The sequence below is a fragment of the Neodiprion pinetum genome, chromosome 4 (assembly GCF_021155775.2).
Source record: "Neodiprion pinetum isolate iyNeoPine1 chromosome 4, iyNeoPine1.2, whole genome shotgun sequence".
NCBI lineage: Eukaryota > Metazoa > Arthropoda > Insecta > Hymenoptera > Diprionidae > Neodiprion > Neodiprion pinetum.
In genome coordinates this window covers 14,048,215-14,071,788 of record NC_060235.2, presented here as the reverse complement: position 1 = coordinate 14,071,788, position 23,574 = coordinate 14,048,215, and the positions used below count along the sequence as shown (strand labels likewise).

Genomic DNA, 23,574 nt, shown 5'->3' with positions numbered 1-23,574 from the left:
CGATTTATTAAATGCTTTAACTTTTAAAAACCAGTTATACCTATATTTTTGTGAAGAAATCATTGTTTTACAGTTGAATTTCCGGTAAAATATACTTCGTATGAAAATTCTGTGCAAATGAAGAAGGAAATTATGAGGTTTAACGAAACAAATCGATTGTAATAAATATTTTGCACAGCTGCAGTTAAAACTTAAATATGATGAATTTTGCATTTTCTAGTTCAGTTGCCGTACATAATGGCTATTCTAACAGTTTCCAAATACTGCAGCATGTTCTAATCTTCAAAGTTCATAAGCTTATTTCCAACAATATCTAGAACAAGATTTACGACTTCTACTGTAGATTGCAGGTCTTGTAGTAAGGAAAAACGGCATTTGGTGAAAATTCAAACATCTGTGTATAAGCTGATTGTAAGTCTTAATCATAATACTGAACCAAGCTACATACTGAAAGCCAGAACTATTACGTCTTATAAGTTTTGGTAAATGAAAATGGGTCACGTGACAGTTACTCCCAATGTTTTGATAACCCCTGAGAATTGACTCTTTCACAAATTACGGGAGGGATGGGCGCATAAGACAACATATGAGAATCCGCAGAAATATTTATGATACAATTTTAAAATTTTTATGCAGTAATTTAATATTCCCAGGGTATCTGCGCTTACAGCTAGCGGTAAGTAGAATACACAGCGTTGAGTTCAGAGACATGTGCTCGAAAATTTCGAATTTCGTATAATGGTAAACCTATGCAAACGAATAGGTATTGTAAATCGTGGTTATTCTTAACTTTTTATACATGAACAAGTCTATGAATTCTAGACGTCAGATCTGGCCTCACCCGCTCAGATCTCGCAACCCAACAATCAGAAAAGAATAGAAACGGATTGAGAATTTCAATACGATCTATTCCGATTTCTTTATCCAAACGGATGTTTCGTATTCTTTGAAAAGAATTAATTCAGATAGAAAGAATTGAATCGGATTGATAATTGCCATCCCTTATTGTAAATAAATAATTGAAACGAACAAGCTATTAGAGGTGGCATTGACGCGAATATGACGGGATAGGAAAGAACAGATAAAATCGAATAGAAACGAATAAACAGATTAAAACGAACAGTGTCTGATTGGAATAACTCATGCCTAATTCGGAAACTTAAAGAAATGGGATTCATAATTCTGCTAATCGTTCCGTTTCTATTCTTTTCCGATTGTTGGGAAGATTTTGAGCTCAAAGTCCTCGTAGAAAAACAGCATCCCAAATTTTTTCAGATTTCTTTCTCTTTTATTTTCGAAGTTATTGTATGGGATATTGTATTTAGTTTTATAATTTTTGTTTCAATTTTTTTTTTTTGCTGTCTTTTGCCACTATAAAATTTTTTTCAGAAAATGGCTTTTTTGTGTAAAATAATCTTGTCTTTTCAAAAAATATTTTTTTTTTCGTTGATGCTTATAAAAAGCTCTCAAAATTGAGCTTCAAAATTAAAAGGTTGTTTTTTACGGTTGCCCAAATTTTGAAAAACATTCTTTTCCAAAAACTGAGAAAATTTTACAGGATGCACGTAATTTTCAAGGAGGGATTCCGATAAACAACGAGAAATGAACTACTGAACAAAAATTGAAGAAAATTTTCAATTCAATTTATCCTATTTATAATGATGTTTTTGTAATCTTTTCTTTCTTTTCCGTTTCCCACTCTCTTTTTTTCCTCACTTCCTTCACTCATTCTATGGGTGCGTTCCAAAACCAACTCCCAGTGCTGTCAATTATCTTTTGTCTGTTTTACACTGCAGAGTTCGGAAGTAGCTATGCCTCTGTCCTAGGGATTTTTGTTGCGTTACCAGCTAGTTTTGGAACGTACCCATAGTAAGATGGTAAGTAGATAGAGAAAGTAGTAAGAAAAAAAAAGGGGGAAACAAATAATTGAATGCATAAGATGATTTAGATTTTCAATTTTCGTTAATTCATTCATTTCTCGTGTGTTTATCGAGATCCCACCTTGAAAATTACGTGTATTATGTAGAATTTTCTCAGCATTTTGAAAGAAATACTTTTAAGAAATTCCAAATTTGGGCAACAGCAAGAAACAGCTTTTTAGATTTTAAGCTCCATGTTAAGAGCTTTTGACAAGCATAAACAATAAAAAATTTCTTTTTTTTTTATAAGCTGAGATTTTTATGCACGGAAAATTTGTTTTCGGATTTTTTTTTTAATATGGCAAAAAAAATACAAAAAAAAAGTAATAAAACAAAAACTATAAAATTATATGGAATACCCCATAAAATAACTTCGAAAAATATGAGTAAAAAAAATCTGAAAAAATTTGATAAACTGTTTTTTGATGATGACTTTTAGCTCAAAAAATTGCGAAAAGATTTGAGCGGGTGAAGCCGGATCCGAGGTCTAGAATTGGCAGACTTGTTTAGAGAAATTCTACAACTTATTTTGCAATATTAATAATATTACATTTCTTCATTTCTTCAACATATTATACGTACATATAAAAATGATAAAATATTTAGTAAGAAAGATTCGTACATAAAAAATATAATGATCTTAACACTGTATAATATCAGCCTTTACGAGACCTCGACTGAGTGAAAGTCTGGTTGCTATGTGAATACTTATAGCATAAACTAAAACTCCCAGGAATCCATCCAGCGGAGTGGATGTAATGGACTTTCAGGATGGGAGGCTGATGGTCCGTCCATGCCGTAAGCCAATGGAGAAAACAAGTAAAAGCTGAAAAAGAATAGAAACCTAATATTGATTTACCAAACCTGTTAATGCTCTATATCAACGGAAGACTAAATATGAAAACATGCTTCCCAAATTCAATATAATCTCAATAAAGTAAAATACCAATGTGTGAACCACTTTGTAAAGCAACTGAGAAAGTACACTAAGTGTGACGTTTATTTAGGGCTGGTTTTACGATCAACTTGTGTTGCATCTACTTTTATCAATTAGGTGTTTGATGATTATTAGTTGGCAACCAATCCAAATAATTCTTGTAAACTTGTGATTTGTGTATGGGACATTTTTAAACTGAGGTATTTGATCAATTTTTCCCAAATCAAATAATTTAGATTATTTCATTAAAAACATAAAACTCCCGAATAAATTGTTTCATTCAAGCTAACTGTTGCAATCAAAATATAATAATAATAAATAACAATGACGTATTTTTCATTATAATAGACCTACGAACTTACATAAGTACATTACCAATGTGTGTGTGTGCGTGCTTTTCTATACACACAGTTTCAACACATCAATCCTCGCTCAAGTAAGAATAAGCATGGTGCACATCACACATACACAAATCGAGGTAGATGCTGACCGATTCAAGGCTACCGGTATGGTCTGCTACCATCTATTGAACCTGCATTGCAGATGATTCGAGCAGCTTCGAATTAGTCAAAGTCCACTTCTGTTTGTGTACATGCATGCCAAGAAATGATTGATGTTTATAATTGTGTTATAATGTAGTCTTCACAAGTTGTAAGTCATTGTTATTTTCTACTAATCGTTTGTAAGAATTACAAGCGTTAGCTGTAAAGTACAGTGAAAACCATTTTTCAAGATACCAAAAAGTGAATGTATTCAAAAATTCAGTTCCAATCAGTAGTGACCAACAACTGTAAAGACCCTTAATAGTATGAGGTATATTTTCATGACTTACTAGGCCATATTTTTAGTTGTTAAGAAAAAGTAATTGAATGTATCTTCACAATACTTTATAGATATCAAATACGAAATTGACCAAACTCAATAAATCGTATGAGTCAGATTAAACATGTATAAAAAAAAATAATTTATTTTGTGAATTTTCAACAATTCAACTAATGAATTAACTTAAAAATGATTAGAAATGGTATAAACATACTCTTAGTGATTGAATTTGGTTATACCTATAGGTTTGATATTTTGAAGAATGGTTAAGGAGTCTTTCGTACCTATATACTGTTCCAGACAATACTAGCCCCACTGTGGAATGATAAATAGTATGCCCAATCATGCCAGGAACGAACGTGGGTATAGTTTCCAAAATATAGTTTAATGTTATTCCGGTCAGCATGCAGCTGAACAATAAAGCAGGGAAGTAATGATGGAAGTAGAGTATACGTCCCATAGCCCAAAATGGAACGTAATGTAAGAGCCATCCAGTAAACATCCACATGCCAGCCTCGAGTGTTCTCCTTCTTTGATATAAAATATCAGGATCCTGCATATATCCTCGCTGTTCTTGCACAGAGGCGAATAGATATGCGAGAGAGAAGAAAATTAAAAATGCTATGTTTCCCCACCATATAATCGGATTTCCGAGTAGATAAATACGATTTTTACTCCCCGAAAAGAATTGACCCTGCAAAAAATGAAAAAGTGGAATTCAGTAATTACTACTCAACACTTATCAAACTAGATAAAATTCGTTGTGTGATATGAGTATTACAGGCACTCCAATCATTTGGAACTAAAAATAGAAAATTAGGTAGCCTGATAACAGTAAAGCATGTGACTTTTCTAATGGCCTCAATAACTATAGAAGTGTGGACGAGATTATAGTCATCGAATTCAAGTTCATTAAAAAACACAAATTTGTAATTATATAATTGTATTTGTAGTATTCCACTTCAATTCCATCGGGTCCTGACCCTATTATTCAAGATTGAGTTGACAATCTTTATAATGTTTCAGACAATCTAATTTTTTTAGTTGTTCACAATTTAAATCAATGTAATCTGGAAATTCTCAGGTAAGAAAGAACAAAATTCACGCAAAACTTACCTTTTTCTCTGTAGCGTGTGTCTAAATTGAAAAAAACATTCTTCAAATAGACAATCTAAGAGTATTACAGGAAATGATGCGAAAATTTTAATAAGATACTAGGGGCTTTGCACGTTCCTTTTGATGGTGTGTTAACTCTGTAGAAAGACGACAGTGATAGCATAAAGCTTACTTCCAGCCACTTAAAAAAGTTAACTTCATGCGCCTTAAAAAGGCTCACTTGATGGATTTACCAAGATGTTTTAAATGTATACATCAAAATTTTTACATAAAATTCAGTAAAAAAAGGTCCAAACTTTGAGATTCTGTTTAAGATAGTTTGACCATTGGTTTAGGAGATACTAACAGCTATTAAGGAGGGGGTCTCATCCACCAAAGCAGCTACATTAACCATAGGTCACAAATAGCGATCGATTTGTTTCTAAGTGTATTTTTGTGCTCCAAAAAACATACCGTGGAGTTCAAAACGATAAAAAAATATTTGAACCCCAGCGAGTATCTATATTTGACATATAGCAAGATATCAAAAATCTGAAAAACGATTGTTCATTCGGAATAGTAAACTGAACGAACATCCCAAATTACAGCCAAAAATGTTTTAAAGATCGGAAACTCCGTTTTTTAATATATTTTAATGTTACTTCTTTGAACTGTAGCCAATTTCATGTAAATTGATAAAGCTCCTACAATGTTAGCACTTGCAATATATTATACATCTATAGTAAACACTGTTTACTTACACAAGTCTCACTAAGTAGTTAAAAATTAAAAATCTAGGCAGTCTACCAAAACTTTCGTATCACTTTGGATATTTTCAAATTATATTATTGATGACAAAAATGTTCAAATTAAAAGTTGAATTTTCAAGTACCATAATTATTCATTATATCATATCATAAACGTGTTCAAATGACCCAAATACCGAGAAATAAATGAATACATTTGAAATAAATAAAAATTGTAGTAAATAAATTTATAACTCGTAACTGAAAATTCATTTTTTTTAATTTATACCTCTGAAACTATTCGCGGTAAGTACTAATATTGCAGGACTTTTTTTTACATGAAATTGATTGAAGTTCACGAAAAAAAGTAACTATAAAAAATCTTCACAAAACGAAATTTTTTGGATTCTTTAAAAAGTATCTTCTCCTAAAGTTTTCAATATTTTAGGCTGAGATTAGGGGTGCTCATTCAGTTTACTATTCCAAACAAACAATCGTTTCAGATTTGTGATATCTTGCTATATGTCGAATATAGAAAATCGGCGGAATTCAAATATTTGCTAATCGTTTCGAACTCCATGGCATGTTCTTCGGAACACCAACGTATACTTGGGAAAAAATCGACAGGTATGTAAGACCTATGCTTCATGCAGCTGCTTTGGTCGAAGGAGCACCACCTTGAAGAAGGTATGACGTGCAAAAGATAAATTAATATAATAGATTGGAAAATTCATTACCCAGCACATTTGGCACTTACTCCTATCATGAAAATTTAAATCTAGCTCAATCCGTTTTTTCAATCACAATATCAAAAATTATAAATATTTTAGATCGAGGTACATACATGTGTGTGTGTGTGTGTGTGTGTGTGTGTGTGTGTGTGTGTGTGTGTGTGTGTGTGTGTGTGTGTGTGTGTGTGTGTGTGTGTGTGTGCGCGCGCGCGCGTGCGTGTGTGTGTGTGTATTAGAGTAGATTATATTAGTATATAGTAGAAATTATATAGTATATTAGAGAAACACTCTAATATATATATATATATATTAGAGTGTTTCAAAAAAAACCGACTATTTTTTTTTTTTTAGAAGAACATTGAAAAATCTTCCGAGTGTCCCTCAAAAATGACCTCGGGAAATATGAGCTCTTAATATTGATATTTAGAGGTGGCGATTCTCAATTTTCTATTTCCCATTTAAATAACATGGGAAAAAATTTTACAAAAATTTCAAATCTTATTGCTCGAAAACGAATCAGTGTGAAGATATAAACAAAACATATTCTTGTAGGAAATTTTACGCTCTACAAAAAAGATCTGAATAAAGATTTGCGTAAGGTAAGTCGTTTCGGAGTTATCAGGCCTCAAACATCGAACCGTTTGAAATAATGATGTTATTAATTTATAAATGCTACAAAACTGACTCATATCGTTGATTAATGAAATTTATTAATTAACATTTCACTGGAAGTCTTTAGTTTTAATTTTAAAATCAGAAGTATTGTGTATTTAAGTGATATGAGTCAGTTTTGTAGCATTTATAAATTAATAACATCATTATTTCAAACGGTTCGATGTTTGAGGACTGATAACTCCGAAACGACTTACCTTACGCAAATCTTTATTCAGATCTTTTTTGTAGAGCGTAAAATTTCCTACAAGAATATGTTTTGTTTATATCTTCACACTGATTCGTTTTCGAGCAATAAAATTCTAAATTTTAAAAAAATTTTTTCCCATGGTATTTAAATGTGAAATAGAAAATTGAGAATCGCCACCTCTAAATATCAATATTAAGAGCTCATATTTTACCGAGATCATTTTTGAGGGTCACTCGGAAGATTTTTCAATGTTCTTCGAAAAAAAAAAAGAATAGTCGGTTTTTTTGTTATATATATATATATATATAAGTTGCTGAAAAGAAATTGAATTCTTTAGCGTATATTAAATTTATGGTAAATTTAAAAATATACAACGGAAGCAAATAGTAATGGATAAAAACGAAATTGTGTATTACAGGCTAGTCGAATTTGAATTGCGTTACAATTCAAATATTAGAATATGGAAAGAACCGAATTCGTAGAAAGAAACACATTGAAAACAATAGAAAGATTAATTTCGATTGATTTTCACACCGCCTCATATAGTTTTGTGAAATTTTCCAATTAGTAAACATCAAAATGAATATGTTGTGATACATTCAAAAAATTTTTCGTTTATTCGGAAGGTTTCAAAATCTAAAATTATTCTCAAAATATTTTACGTGAAAATGTGCAAACTTGAATATCTTGGGTTCCAATTATTGGAAGAACTTTTACAAAAATCCAATGCAAACAAAAAAGAGTAACTTTCAAAACTGTGTTGCATAAAATCTTTGAATACTTAGTTCTTGTAAAGAGTAACTGAATTTATTTTCACATTTCGATTTCCAGACAGAAGGACAATACAAAATTACGTAAATGAATGTTATTGGAATATTGGTAATGAATGAAGGGTCTAGATAACCATTTACTTCAGAAACAACTTTTTGGAGAACTGCGAACGTTGACTTGGATGGCTTTTAGTGAAAGCCAACAACTCTCGAAAGCTAACAAAAAACTACGACCTTGATGTGGAGTCATTTTTTTTCAGTTACTTCAAGTTTCCGAGATATATTCATTTGAAAAAAAACGGCAATTTCTCAAATAATGAATTAAAAAATCTGAAAAAATTCACATAGAGTACCTTTTAGTAGTACTTTGATATAACCAATTATGGGGCAAATCTGAGATGGTCCAAAAAAGTGGCCGAGTTGACGGAGAATTCCTGATACGTGTCACAACATCTCGTTAAAAGAAATGTGCATGCAAAGATAACCTAATTTCTGTGAATAAGTTATAATATTCTAGATAAAATATAATAATCTACTATCTAAGGCTCTTTAAGGAAGTGCCTTAATGGATTTCGACGTTGTCGTATGTATCTGCAAATATAGATGTTCAAATATTTCAAATGCGAAACAGGACTCAACACCACCATTCTAAACACAATTCTGAACAAAACGCTACAGCAAATTCGTGTATTTCATTCCATTTCTTTATTTCTGCGTCAAATGAAAATGTATTGGAGTGTTTTTATTCAGAACCGCGTGAAAAATGTGGCTGTCAAGAGCCCTGTTTCACGTCCGGGATACGCGGACTTCGATATTTGGATATAGACAACGTCGAAATCGACCAGGATAACCCTTTAACAATCACGTGTTCTGTTGTAGAACACTGGTACATTCTTACCCTATAGTTGATAGGCCATTGCCATGGTCTTGAGGTAACTTCTCCCTCCTTGGGCTTCAAATCTGAATTACCTTGCAACATAACTGCGTGTGATTCAAGAAATCTTTCCAGAAAACCCGGTGCGTATACTTGGAAACTAACATTTGGCACTGTTAAAAGTGAAGAAAAACTCCGTTGTATTTTTAGATATCAAATCCAGTACTATAATTTTCTATCTGAATCAAATTTAACTATGCTGCGCTGGTACTGTTTATTATATGGATGTGTGTTCAAAGAGCTCCCATTTATTGGAAAGAAATGCAAAACACAGGTCTGGCGATTCTACCATAAAGTATTACAATTGAAAATGTTGGCTTACATTTGGTAAAAATGTTATCCTCAATATTCCACATAGAGTTTTTATCTCGCATGTTCGGATTGCAAGAAACTTCCTGTTGACTATATGCCCTGTGAAAAGTGTTACAAACTTGATAAATAAATATTTATAATTTTCTATAATTAGATTTATGTTTAGTCGGCAAATGTGATCAAAACTTACCATTTGGGTAATGTTTTTCCACTACTCGTAAGTGCGCAGTGATGAAGATAATGAACGAATTTCAGCTTGCTTGTTACTGTTTCTACAATATCATCTTCTTTTCCATTTACGATCAATACTTTCCAAACGTCATTTGCATCTCCAGTACCATTCTAAAAAATGTGCATTGATGTTTGACTACTTTTGGGTAAATACTGATACTTAGCATTTACAATTAGAATTGCCAATTGCAGCTAGTGAAAATTTTCAGAAATTTTGGCATAGGTGTATTCATAAAAAATGAACGTGGGTTTCAAACTGTACGCATACTGTCAATACATCAATTATGCATAGTAAGAACCAATGAGATTCAGTTAGTAATACGTGTCTATCATGTTGCTGAAATTTCATACTTTATGGGAAATGATAAGAGCTTTTAACCATGAAACGATCTTGGAAAACGAAATAAGTGATAAACAAGAAATGTTTTCTTGAAAATTCTTTCTCAATCACTTTGAATCAAACACGTGAAATTCCATGAAGATTAGCTGAAAGTACAGTAGTCTCGAGCTAAAAAAATGCCAAGTCCAAATTTATTGTACAGGTATAAACGAATGTGACGCAATGGATTTTTTTCATACCTCTCCATATCCAGTAACCTGGTAATGTTTTTTTGAAATGGGGGCTACTTCTTTGTGTGAGTGTAAATTTCGGCGAGTCACTATATGCTCTAGTCGGATTAAGTCACCGTGTTTTACTAGTACATTATCGGGTGGTAAGACATTCGTATCGAATTTCTTCACAAACCAACGGTTATTGTCGTCTTTGTGTGAATACGTAGTTATCTAAAACGTAAAAACGTAATACTGATGAAAATGGAGCAAAATTACAAGCGATTTAAAAGAAGTCCGAAAAATATTGTTTTTTTAGAGACTTGTCATCGCCATGAAAAGGAGGGAAGAGCCTGATGGTTCGTCCGGCAAACCTCCGCGATGACCCGAAAACGGCTAGTTCGAAAATCTGAAAGTGACAGGACTTGGCAACTAAATGAGAAATAGGAAAAACAAAATTGATGCATTTTTTTCAATAAATGAATAAACTCCAAATACATATTCATTTAGAAAAAGTACTAAAAAAGATAAAGTACAGATTTCTTGGTAAAACATTGAAAATCGATTCGTTTCCGGTAGAACCGGAAGTTCAAACTAAACATGACATTGCAATTTTTCATGCCCGTCATTTGATTGTAAAACCCTGTAAATTTCAGATTTTTTCATTGAACCATTTCCCAACTCATTGCAGGCGTTTGTTGGACAGACCGACAATCCGACATCCTGACCAACATTTCTCTATAAACCTGTTTTTCGGATTCTAGAGATCTGAAAATGTAAAGATTCGTTGAAATTAGAAAAAGTGATTTTCGGCCGAAGCCAAAACCTTTCTTACATCACCAAAGGTGATGAAAAGTAAAAAAAAACAATAGCATCATAACTATAAAACAGTTTAAAAGTGGATTGAAGTGATGAATAGGTTTTGTATAATGAAATAACGTTTTCACATCAACAATTAGTATAGTTGGAAAACAAAAATTTTTTTTTACTCATCGAAAGATTATTATGCATATAGACCTGTTGTTGACGAGCTCCCATTCCTTCTGGATACAAATGCCAATGTGAATGCAAATAACCTCCTCCGGTGCGATGGTTTTTAAGTGTTATGATAGCACCGTATGCCAAATGCCGAGGCATTGTTGCATTGTGCAAAGAATTTCCTTCCAGCTGTGACTGAAATCCTGAACTATAGAAACCATCTCCACTGCCACTACAGTAAGATGGGAGCAAAATAGTATCAAGGTATTCTATATTTGATGTAAAGAAATATCATATGGGTGAGCGACAATAATGACTGGGGCATAAAGCATTACTATTTCATGTAAGTAATATTAAATAATATGTCAGTTTTTAATGTAGGTATTACTAGTAAAAAATCATGGTACTACGAATTATAGCAGTCTCACCTTTTATTTAAAACAACCAGGTGGATGTAAAAAAACAGCACGTACACAATTACTGGTAACACTATGAGACAAAGGGTTCTAGCTAACAGATGTTTAACTGCATTCATCTGAAAAGAAGCAATAAACAGATTTTACGGGCATATAATGTATACGTGGACATTGTTCGATGTTAGTTGACCTAACATTTCAAATAGGTAATTATCATACTAAAATAACGAAATTTCTACTGGACCATGTCAACTTAGTCGCGTGCGATATGTTTTCGTGCAAAGTGGTCTCAGGTGAATTGAAATAAGGCAAATAGAGCATGTCCCTACTGAGTATTTAAGTCGAAACTTCATTACTTTCAGATGCTAGCTAACAATAAATTTAATGCAGAATTGCGATTTAAGAGTACACCAGTATACATAAAAATGAACATGTACATTTCTCTGGAAAATATTTGTCATTGAAGGTATGTTGATGTCAATATTCCAAAATGTCAGCATCATTTACAATAATTCAAGTTCTTATTTGGTACTTTTGACTAGAAACTGAAACTGACATCTCATTATTGCGTTTTATCTGAGATGATGAAAATTAACAAAAGAAACTCCGTGAAAATCTGTCTAGTTATAATGCTATTTTACAACTGAAAGTACATATGGGCCAGTCCGTTAGTTATTGTTCAATGATTAAGACCAAAAAATTTAATTTTGCTGTAATTTTGATATGTTATTTGGTGTACCTACATATGGAAATCCTCCAATTCTTAGACGTTTGAGCCACCATTCACGAGAAAACATGTTAGTCAGTCTTATCACTTTTGTGAATCGCACATTTTTCTTTCAATTTCTTGGACTTCTTGATGTTGGAATAAAAATTTGATCGAATATATTTTTATTGAAAAGTGTTTTTTTTTTTTCAAATATTAAATCCATTAAAAAATGCGTAGTCTTTTTTGGTGGAATCTTTTTTTGGGTTTCACAAACAGAAAAATTATTCTGATAATTCCATCAGAAAGCTGAACATTTTTTCGCAAGGTCACTGGATTTTCCAAGTGGGATGAAAATGGGATTCGGATTAAATTGATCAACCACGTCAAACCTTGCATACTCTTCTTATCATCACCTGACTGCCTCGGTTCCCATATCAAGTCAGCTGATTGCTCCCTACACTGTCAGTTGCACACCGTATATAGTAAACTGCAATCAATCTGCAACCAATCTTTTACATCCTTCCTCTCATAAACTTTCTCTTCAAAGTTATCTTTAATTCGACCAAAATCTGAATTAACCTCTCGTTTCGAAACCAAACTAAACAAAACTCCCCCCTCTTACCTCCTACAAACAATTTCTCCCTCACATTTTCTCATTGTACTCTTTATATATTTTTAAACTAAATCAAACATTCAACTTCCTCAATACCAATTTCCATTCACCCTTCACCTTTCGTATGCGCGCATAATTGATTGGTTTAACTCTTAAGAGTTAAAAGTGGTCTTTTCTATATTGTGCGCATGCGCTGTCGCAAACAAATGTGATATGACGCGACCCTAATCTTGAGATTATTTATTTATTATTATATATTAATTTCGCGCTTCGTGCAAATCGCGTAACATACTCTTGTTATGTAAAGAATCATTTAAATTCGTCTTCGGTTATTATGCATGTTCACCTACGACTCATATTGCAAACTTACACTCGGCCTAAAAGGATCGAGTTTGCGTTCTTGTTACACAAAATACCTTCTATTTTTATTGAAAATAAATTATATATTTAGAATTTTTAAATCTCTACAACTTTTATACCAGGTCAATTATGATCAAATTTTCATCCCACTACGAAAAGGCTATTGCTGGGTAAGCATGCCAAAAGTGCCCACACTCGAAATGGATTTTGCAACTGACCTACTGTATTCTGTTGATACATGACTGACTTATACCAAATTTTAACTTTCTAACTCCGTTTTGTTCAGCGTTATCACAAAAAAAAACGCAGTTTTGTTTTTGTATGATAACACCGCTATTTTCACTTTAAAAATTATTTTAAAAAAAAATGTAGATTATACAAACATCTGAGCACTTGTTGAGGTTTTTTTCAGATTTTTCGGTAGTAAGGTTCTCTCTAAACACTCTTGAACATTCGGATTGCTGATTTCCAGTGGATTTTAGGGAGTCACCATCTTCTTTTTTTACAGTATAAACATCTAGTTTTGTTGAACGTGGTTTCGAATTTCACAGTGGAATAGAGGGAGCCACTTTTGATGGGACCAGAAAATAGCCGTATTGGATCTTCTATTCTTCTCTTTGCGCATAGCTACCTATCCATTGTGACTGCTGCACACTTTCACACTGTTATAACCCAGCAAGTGAGGCTTCGGATTTATTTGGGAAATAACATACCAGAATTAGAGATATTTTCTAGTCATTGATGTAAGATGGCATATGAATTTGAAAACGGAAGTAGCTTCTGGCGACATACAATACACAAGTTAAACTTGTGAAGAACACGTTACAGAGTTATATGGTCAAAAACTTCAAAATTAACGTTCAATGGGTAAACACCTCTCAAACTAATTATACATTTCGGTTTTCTGTGTTACTTCTGTACGTGGTAAAAATTACAGAAGATCACCCAAACCTAGATATTCGTACTGTAAAAAAAAAAGGTGATCACTCATTAAAATCTATCAGAAATCAGCAAAGCGAACGTTCAAGAATAATTAGAAAATAGTGCTCACTATTGAAAAATCTGAGAAAAATCTTTGACATGTGTTCAGATGTCTACCGGATCTGCAATTTTTTAAATAATTTTTAACTTAGAAATAGTGATGTTATCGTAAAAAAAAACGACTGAAAATTGCGTTTTTTTGTGATAACACCGAGCAAAATGGAGTTAGAAGATTAAGATTGCAAGAAATTCGGAGAAATCTTTAGATTCGCAAAAGTGTTAAAGGAGATCAATATATTTCTCATGAATGGTAAAGCCTAAAGATCTAAGCATGGGAGAATTTTCATATCCCAGGACACCGAAAACATATCAAAATTGTAACAAAATCTCATCTTTGGACTCTGATCATTGATTGATAATCGGCAGACTCGCCCATACAGATTTGATTTACAAAGTTAAAATTTTTTAATCCGATTACCTATTGGTGATGGACAATATAAATACATTGCCTTAGTAAATTTGTATGATCTTACTTACAAGAAGCATAACTTACGACAGGCTTTGAAAGGTCGCCTAATTCTCTCCACAATTCATGCAACGTGTAGAGTCCAACCAACAGGACAATAAAGAGACCAACAAATTTAACACTTATGGAACATGCAAGCGCCATGCCAGTAAATGACATCCAACCCCACCAAGAGAATGTGAATGGTTGATGCTGCAATGAGCCGATACGGGACATTCCCCATAATGCACACATCATAAAACACAATAGAATTGGATCCAGAAGAATGTATTGATTCAGTGTAAGCAGACCAACATCTGAAAAAACATAGAAGATTGTACACAATTTAAAATAAGTATAATTTCCTTCATTTTTGCGATTCTTAAGATATGACAAAAGTGAAATAGAAGTATTTCTCTACAAAACACAAATGTTACAAGTAATTTTCTTGTACTAAAAGTAATTCTCATGTAATGAAAAATTTCAACCAACCAAGAATTACAAAAGGTCTCAATAAAAATTTGATTCAATTATAAATGACAAGAGCGAAAACGGACATTACTTACTGCTTAGGATGATACCTCAAATCAGTTTCAGTGGTAAAAATTAAGCATTATGCTTCACCATAATATAACTCGATTTTTATTTGACTAAATAATAATTTACCACTTACACATCTAGGACATATGCAGTTCTTATAAGTCTAAAAATTTCGACATCTCTTTTCATTAATTGTAATTTGAAATTAGGTACATGCTAGTTGATAATTACTTGGGTAATTCTTGCAAGTATAAAGTGATACATTCAATGTTGTATAAATGTGTCAAGTATGTTATTATGATTGAAATATTAAAATCAATTATTGTATGCCTATACCTTGGAGTGAATATGACTACACAAACAAATTAAACATTTACTTAAAAACCATGATAAATTTATCAAACCATACCACATAGAATAAAAGTAGCAGCATAAACAGATGAAGGCAAAGACTGCGTCAATTCCCAAACAGTAAGGAATGCTAATGGGACAATAGTTGCACCCAACATTGTGCAGAACTGTAAATGCAAGATTACATTGAAATCTAGCAATAAATATATTAATAGAAAGTACTTTGATTATATTATCATTAATCTGTATTACTTACTACTCTCATTCCTATATATTTTGTATCTTCATACTTGTCACCAGGTTTCTCAAATGGAAATGAACCATTGTAGCCAGTTAGATACCCGGATAAACCAATAAGCATCTAGAATTCATCAATTTCAATTAAGACTAACATAATATGAAAATAGGAAAATGAAAAATATCGATAAAAATAACTGTAACTGCTACGAATGAATTAACATTTATTTTTTGAATTAGGCTGTATGTTAAGATCTGGCAATTTATAATAAGTATAGATTTGATTAGCTTCCGAAGTCACTGTGTAATAAAATTTTTCGCTGTTAAAAAATGACATGTCACATTGAATTTTGAAATATCGCTGGCTCGAAGTCGCTTTGTCACGGCTATGATTGATTAAATTTGCTCCAGTTTGAAGTACCAAAAATCAAATTTGATCGATCGAAAATGTTGTTTTTATTGTTTTATAATAACTAACAGGTATGTAAATGATCACGGTTCACGAAATTGGAATTAATCTTAGAAGAGATGTTTTTAATTACTGACAGTTATACATAGCATTTTCAAAAGCATGCTGCTGGGGTGCGTTACAAGTCTATTTAGGGGCTCAGTGTCATAATGTTATTGCTAAAAATCTCACATGCAAAGAATTATACGCAAAATAAAATCTTACGACACATCTGGTAAAATCACATAATAAAAAGAGAGCTAATAAACTGAAATAGATAAAATCAAAAATTTGAATTTCTAAATTCTAAACATAGTACGGAATAAAAAAAAAATCATAAGTAACACATATTTCATCAATTCCATCAAAAATGATTTGAGTTGCAAAGCTAATATTTTACAAACAATCACCTGTAATTAGGTCAAATTAGGTTTGAGAACAGAAGACAAATCAATTTCTGAATGCCAAAAATAGTTCGTGCGAATTCATTGTAAGTTCGTTACCGTATTAAAAACTTATATGATCGTATTCATTGTTTATTAGTGAAAGTGAAAAATAAAAACCAGAAAGCATTTGGGTACCATGCACATTGATACTGGTATATAACATTTAAAACAGTAAACAAAACACTACCCGAATAGCCTAAATATGCACCTACAAAAATTATCGTGTTGTGATAGTAATTTCAACTATTGTAAAAAAAATAACAACTTGACTTATGGTTGCATATAAGCTCAATCTCAAAATTAATTGTAAAAGGTTGTATGTAAAAATACTGCATAATCTTGATTAAGAAGATGCTATAGTCAGTCTTTACTACCTAGATTAAATGTGACCACTTATTTTGACTATTATCACCTCATACGAATCACTGATGTGAAAAGAACACAGTCAGCGCCATTCTACATGCAATGCAGAACAAAGGGCATAGCCGGATAAGCAGGTCGAATCGGCCCCCGCTGAATTTTTTGTCGGTACTTCAGGGATCAATTTGGACCCAAATGAAAATAATTCAGTGAAAATTTCAGCTATTAATCTTAAACGGTTTCCGAGTAATTTAAAAAAAACCCATTTTTTAGTATTTATTTTTTTTTTAATAGTAAAATTAAAAATTTTTTTTTTGCTGATTTTTTTTTAAATACTTACGAGTAAAAGCTGTGAAAAAAATTTTTTTTTATGATTTCCAGACTAATAGCCGATTTTTAAACTAAAAAACAAAATTACAATTATTTTTTTTTATGCCTATTTTAAAACATGCAATCACCAAATTTGGACAGAATACGTCTTTTATACCCCTCTGTACTCAGGAATTTTTTCAATTTTTTTGGTTTGGTGCAACGTCATGAAAAAAATTAAAAACCAATTTTTTGTTAATTATTTTATATTTCAACTGCTTAGAACACTACTTACAACTAATTATAAAATGTATTTATTCATAAAAATATTCATCAAAAACGTAAGTGGTCATCAAAATATTTGTTAATATTTTCGTCAATCTTCATCACTGTCTTCATTAATAACTACACAGCGCCCGGTATTATTGAAAATGCGACTTAATTGCATATTTTACTGACAGGATCATACCAGCTTTCTCAAGCAGTGTCATACTTAGCTGAGATGATGGATGAAGATAATAATATAAGCCTTCAGTACGTAAGATCGGCTGAAAACATTCTTAGATTTCAAGTAAGATCTCGGCATATTAATGCAAAAACATATCGCTGCTTCATTGAGTATCATCGTGGCAAAAATGGAGTTAACGGAATTTCTCGATATTGCTGTGATTGTGCCAACGGTCGGCGTACAGTTGGTTGTTGTTCGCATGTAGCAGCTATTATTTATTACCTATCACATGCTAGATATTTATCGAGAATTGTAAGACCAGCAGAAATTTTAAGTCGCATTTTCAATAATACCGGGCGCTGTGTAGTTATTAATGAAGACAGTGATGAAGATTGACGAAAATATTAACAAATATTTTGATGACCACTTACGTTTTTGATGAATATTTTTATGAATAAATATATTTTATAATTAGTTGTAAGTAGTGTTCTAAGCAGTTGAAATATAAAATAATTAACAAAAAATTGGTTTTTAATTTTTTTCATGACGTTGCACCAAACCAAAAAAATTGAAAAAATTCCTGAGTACAGAGGGGTATAAAAGACGTATTCTGTCCAAATTTGGTGATTGCATGTTTTAAAATAGGCATAAAAAAAAATAATTGTAATTTTGTTTTTTAGTTTAAAAATCGGCTATTAGTCTAGAAATCATAAAAAAAAAATTTTTTCACAGCTTTTACTCGTAAGTATTTAAAAAAAAATCAGCAAAACAAAATTTTTAATTTTACTATTAAAAAAAAAATAAATACTAAAAAATAGGTTTTTTTTCAATTACTCGGAAACCGTTTAAGATTAATAGCTGAAATTTTCACTGAATTATTTTCATTTGGGTCCAAATTGATCCCTGAAGTACCGACAAAAAATTCAGCGGGGGCCGATTCGACCTGCTTATCCGGCTATGCCCATTATCCAAAAACTTTTTAGTTTTATGTGAGAATAACCGCAGGAAATGATTTTAGCAATGAGTGAATTACAGAAATACATTTCTTGGCATTATTTTGGCACAAGATATTTTTGTTGTTGAACCTTTGTCTTACACATTACATGTAGACTGGCACTGACTGCATTATTTTTAATTCAGTGACGTGTAGAAGCTAACAATGGTCAGTGACATTTAACATGGATGGTGAAGACTGACCACAGCATTCTAGTAACCAGGGGAAACGGGGACAAGAGTGACCTGAATAAATAAAATTCACGGTTAATGCGAAAATCATATGTATGTTTGTTCAATTTGAAATACAGTTAATAATTGACTCTGCAAGTATCCATAACATTTTTATCTCCAGGTTGGTATAAAAAAGTTTTTAAGTATCACTCAGAATCCACGTGTTATTATGTATGACAGACTGTTTTAGTATACATATAGTCAATGTATTGATAGTAAAATTAAGTTTCAGAAGTAAAAACAACAATAAAATATTTCACAGTAGATCCGGTGAATTGAGATTTTACTGCAACATCATTTGTGAAAAGTATTCACTTGACATATGATAGATATTATTTACGCTAATTTTGCTGGTAAACTAGTGTAACTAAATGCACTGCAGATACTTTATGCTTGCTTTTTGTAGGTATCATACCTCAGTTATTGCTACATTTAGTAGTTTTTTATTGTTAATATGAGTTCTTTTCTATCGACATTCTATCTGTATTCTTTTGCAGCATAGTTGCTGTAATGTAATGTGTGCAGAAGTATAGACTCGGTAACCCTGTTGGAAAAGTTTGATAGTACATGAAAGATTGTGAATGATAGAATAGGAGATTCAGAAACACGACAAACTTATATGTTTGTGTCAATTCAGAAACACGATAGACTTATATTTTTGTGTCGTGTTTCTGAATCCTATTCTCTGATTTTCTTTAATACCAAACCGTGATCACTCAAATCCTATCGGAATTTCTTGAACTGAGAAAGCAAAAAACGATTGAAAACATATTGCAAGGGATTTATTTTGATACCCAACAATCCGAATTCCTGAAGTGATTGCAAGATTCAACGAACCGAATTGTGCATTTTATTTTTACCTATATGTGTCTACGCAGTTGAATAGTTTCAATTTTAATTTTATGTCTAAATTGTAGCGCAGCTACAATTCAATCCAATATGTAATAATTAATTTCTCCCGTATCCATGAACAGTTAATTCTTTCTTACAAATTTTGTATAACCAAGTCGATTTGTTACAATTTGGCAAAAAAAAAGAAACTGTATACACATTTTAAAAATAAAAAAAAAAATTGATTTGGATTGATTTTCGTAACATAGATTCAGTTCTCTTATAAAATTCGGATCTGTGAATCATCAGGACAAATTTGTGTCAATACGGTTTCATTGGTTTTAATTCAATCCTGTGCTAACCATGTGGTTTTTTGACTACGCCGCTGGCCATCAATCAGGATATCCTGCTTGGCAATTTTCAACCCGTCTAGGAGTGTCCGAAAATTCAAAAGAAATTCATCGAATCACTTCAACATTTCTACTTGATGCTCCAATAGTTTGCATTACTACATTTTTAGTACTTTAACAAGTAAAAATTTTTAAACATTGGAAAACTCCTGAGATAGTGAGAAACCCAAAAATCAGACGTAGCGATATCATTACAGATGACTGACGCAGGGTTGCTGATAACACTTATAGAAAAATACAGTTGCCGCAATTATTTATAAATCAATTTAGCTATCTTCTACACAATGTAAAACAAAAGTTTATTCATACTTTTCCTAGTGGTGGATGCACATCAAAGAAGAAAGTCCTGTTTATGTACCAACTGCCCATTTTACCGAAATGAGTTTCATCCCAGCTAAAAAACAAATTGTTGACAACCTTGCGTATAAAATACAAGGATTGATCCCAGAAGTTTTCTAGGTCTTAAAACTCACCATACATGATCAGGCTCTGTTACTTTGTAAAATCGAGTAGTAACAGTTGCAATCAATATTAATATAAAAATCAGCCACCAGATACTGAAACATCAAAACCATCGCATACTAATCATGAATCATGAACAGAGAAAAAAAAAAATCATAACAGGGAATTTAAGTTCAATTTCTGAATCAGTCGAAAATCTATATGAATAATTTCAAAGACAAAGTTAAAGTTAATAACGTTAACGTAATGGAACATCGAGAAAAATCATTATGTTAAACTTTAAAGTAACTTTGGAAGAGTTGATTGCTTGCAAAATATGATTAAGCTTTTGCTGTATCATAGTTGAATAAATTTCGAGCAATCATGTCATGAAATAACGATTCTATACAAAAATGCATAATTACATTAACATTACTAAATACAACCTTATTTCAACAAAGGATTTTGAATAATTTTCTAAACGAATGATACCTGGTAATGTGCAATAACAAACTTATCGTTGTCAGAGATGATTTGCATAAATAAGATTGCACTTACAGGGGTTTGTCTTCGACCGTCTTCATGATGTTAGTTTCACCTGTTTGTTTGAATTTTGGCACTATTTTAGCGGTTTTTACAGATTTGCTACTTATCTCTTCAACCATCTCCAAGCTCAATCGGTGTACGTACTATGCCGGTAGTCATGAAAATTTTACAAGTGTATATTGCAAATCGTACACAAGCCATGAAATCATGTATCATCTACAATTAGGTTCACTATATTTTTGCTGTATAGTTTTCGTGAACTATGTCCAACTCAGCATTTATGTCTAAATTGTAAGAGAATTACAAATTTATGAGTGGATGCCAGGAAGTAATTTCTTAGAAGAAGTAAATAGAAAAACAACAAAATAAATTCTAACAATAGCTGCGCATGTACTTACGTACGTACGTACACCAGTAGGTTACAACACTTGCGACGCAAAACTAACTGTAACTAGTATTCTGAGGTGTTTTGCCGATGCAAATATCTAAGAACCACTTCTCCCACCTTCAGGCTGGCTGCACCCGTTGCGGCCGTTACATGCACCGTTGACTGAAGAATATAGACACCAAGGTCGCCAGATGGCCAGCGCATGAGGATCGTACCAACCCAAGAAGATTTACGGTACCATTACAGAGGGAAATCTCCTACCTAAGAGGATGGGATAGAGTGGAAGCTAAGCGTACCCACCGTCGCGCGCACCGTCTGGTGAGTCGCAGGACAAACCAATTGCATATGTGTGCATCGCGTCATACGTGTGTGAGTCAACACCGGCAATATTTGCAAACAAGACAAGTTGTATCAGAAAAGCTGAAATCGAATATTCATTGTAAAGTTAAGTTCTTTGGTTAAGTTGTTCTAATTGAATATGGTTGTGTACTGCGGTGTGAAAGGGTGCAATAGAAATGCTAGAACCGACCGGGAACATACATTTTTTCGAATAGCAGTGTAAGTAGAATTTTATTACTAGCAAAATAGAACCTAACCTCCTTGATATTTGCCACATACCGTACGAAAAATCCAAAGATAAACATAAATAAATATTTTCTAATTTCAATATTCGATTTTGTTGCCGGCCCGAAAAATGGTTAGAATTTGCAGTTTATTATATTTGTGGATATTTATGTAAAAAAATTTTATCCCCTCATAATTGTATAGATTGTAAGAAATTACTAATTGATGAAAACGATAGTTTAGATGCTGAACATAAATTATATGTTATCATGAAAAATTATGCCGATACGCATGGATTGGTCTATGCAACAAAAAACCTTTTCGAAAACATTATTGCATGGGAACGCACGTTCAAAAGTGTGATTCAAAGCATCGTACATTCGAATACTGTCACTCAGGTTCTCTCTCATATATTATTATAGTCGTGCAGAAAGCTCAAATTATGTACAATCGATACTAGTGAAGCATTTTTAAAGTTATTCTTGAGAATAGGCTGTCACTGGGAGGCCAGGTTCATTCGCAGAAAGATTAGTGAATCCGGCGGAAAAACAGAAAATAAGCCACCCTTAGCAACTAAAAAAATGCGGAAGTTTGTCGCTACTAAAGTTTAACCAAATGTAAATATAGTTAAATATACTACGTATGTTATTGTGTTATACAATAATCTTTACTTTCAATAAAGAATACATTTATTACTTGTAATAGTGGATGTTCTATTATTCTTTTGTCCCATATTCATAATCTACGTAGTCTATAAAGTGGTCCGTAACAGTGAGTAGCCTATCAATTTTATTCGGATTTCCCGCTGAAATAAAGGGTGGGGGAAGAATAGTTTGTCCTACGACTCAACAGAGGCGCTAGTGGACCTTACACGAAAAATCACATTAGTGTTTTATGAGACCTTCCGCTCTATCCCATCCTCTTTGGTGGTCCTCAAAAACCCGTCCTTTAATTAGTTCTCCGCTCTGCCACTAGCATCGCATGGGTCAAAAAGATCGTAAATATATATTAAGTGACCGATGGCATCGGTCACCCATCCGTGCTAGCGCAGTAGTGTAACATCCGACCGGAACGTCCGTATGTTTTATCGACTATTATTACTGCATGTTACTTTTATCAACTAACCAAACTCGAAGTACGAGAATCTTGTAACCATAAGAAATTAAAACAACTGTCTAACTATTTGGAATATCCCTAGATGGAAATAACTATGAAATTCACTAGCCAAGGCTTAAAACCCATGTTACGAGATCTTCGTACTACAGAGAACTATAATATTATTATACGTTACTATACATCACTATCATATTAACACCATAATTAACTAACACGATTATATCCAATTATTATGTAGCGCTCGACAATGCCATTTGTGCATTTGGAGCTGAGAGCTATACTATAAGCAACATACGCTTTACCATATAGCCTGGAGTATAGAAGACTGTAAAACCATAGATAAATGCATAACCAATATAATGTAAAGATAGCACTGCTGCAATAACCCATAAAACCAGAGACTGCAAAACCATCAAAACCGTGAATACTAATTACCCAGCAT

General features: G+C 32.4%; 1 protein-coding gene across 12 annotated transcripts; it reads right to left on the bottom strand.

Moving 5' to 3' along the window:
* Nucleotides 1-587: 587 nt before the first annotated feature.
* Nucleotides 588-21,656, bottom strand: twisted (Protein O-mannosyl-transferase 2). Of its 12 annotated transcripts, none has more exons than XM_046624016.2 (16): nucleotides 21,463-21,656; nucleotides 21,077-21,348; nucleotides 20,551-20,634; nucleotides 20,387-20,471; nucleotides 15,618-15,722; nucleotides 15,420-15,528; nucleotides 14,519-14,787; nucleotides 11,315-11,421; nucleotides 10,926-11,118; nucleotides 9,939-10,142; nucleotides 9,319-9,470; nucleotides 9,139-9,227; nucleotides 8,781-8,929; nucleotides 4,795-4,815; nucleotides 3,963-4,246; nucleotides 588-2,763 (listed from the first exon to the last, which is right to left on the bottom strand). In XM_046624016.2, exons 2-16 carry the CDS (start codon nucleotides 21,181-21,183, stop codon nucleotides 2,640-2,642), a joined length of 2,082 nt encoding a protein of 693 aa, XP_046479972.1. In that variant the 5' UTR covers nucleotides 21,184-21,348; nucleotides 21,463-21,656; the 3' UTR covers nucleotides 588-2,639. The 12 variants fall into 12 exon arrangements, with proteins under 12 accessions (XP_046479972.1, XP_046479967.1, XP_046479966.1 ...); XM_046624011.2 differs by having other exon boundaries at nucleotides 3,963-4,372; nucleotides 21,077-21,207; XM_046624010.2 differs by having other exon boundaries at nucleotides 3,963-4,372; nucleotides 21,463-21,655.
* Between the last annotated feature and the right edge of the window lie 1,918 nt (nucleotides 21,657-23,574).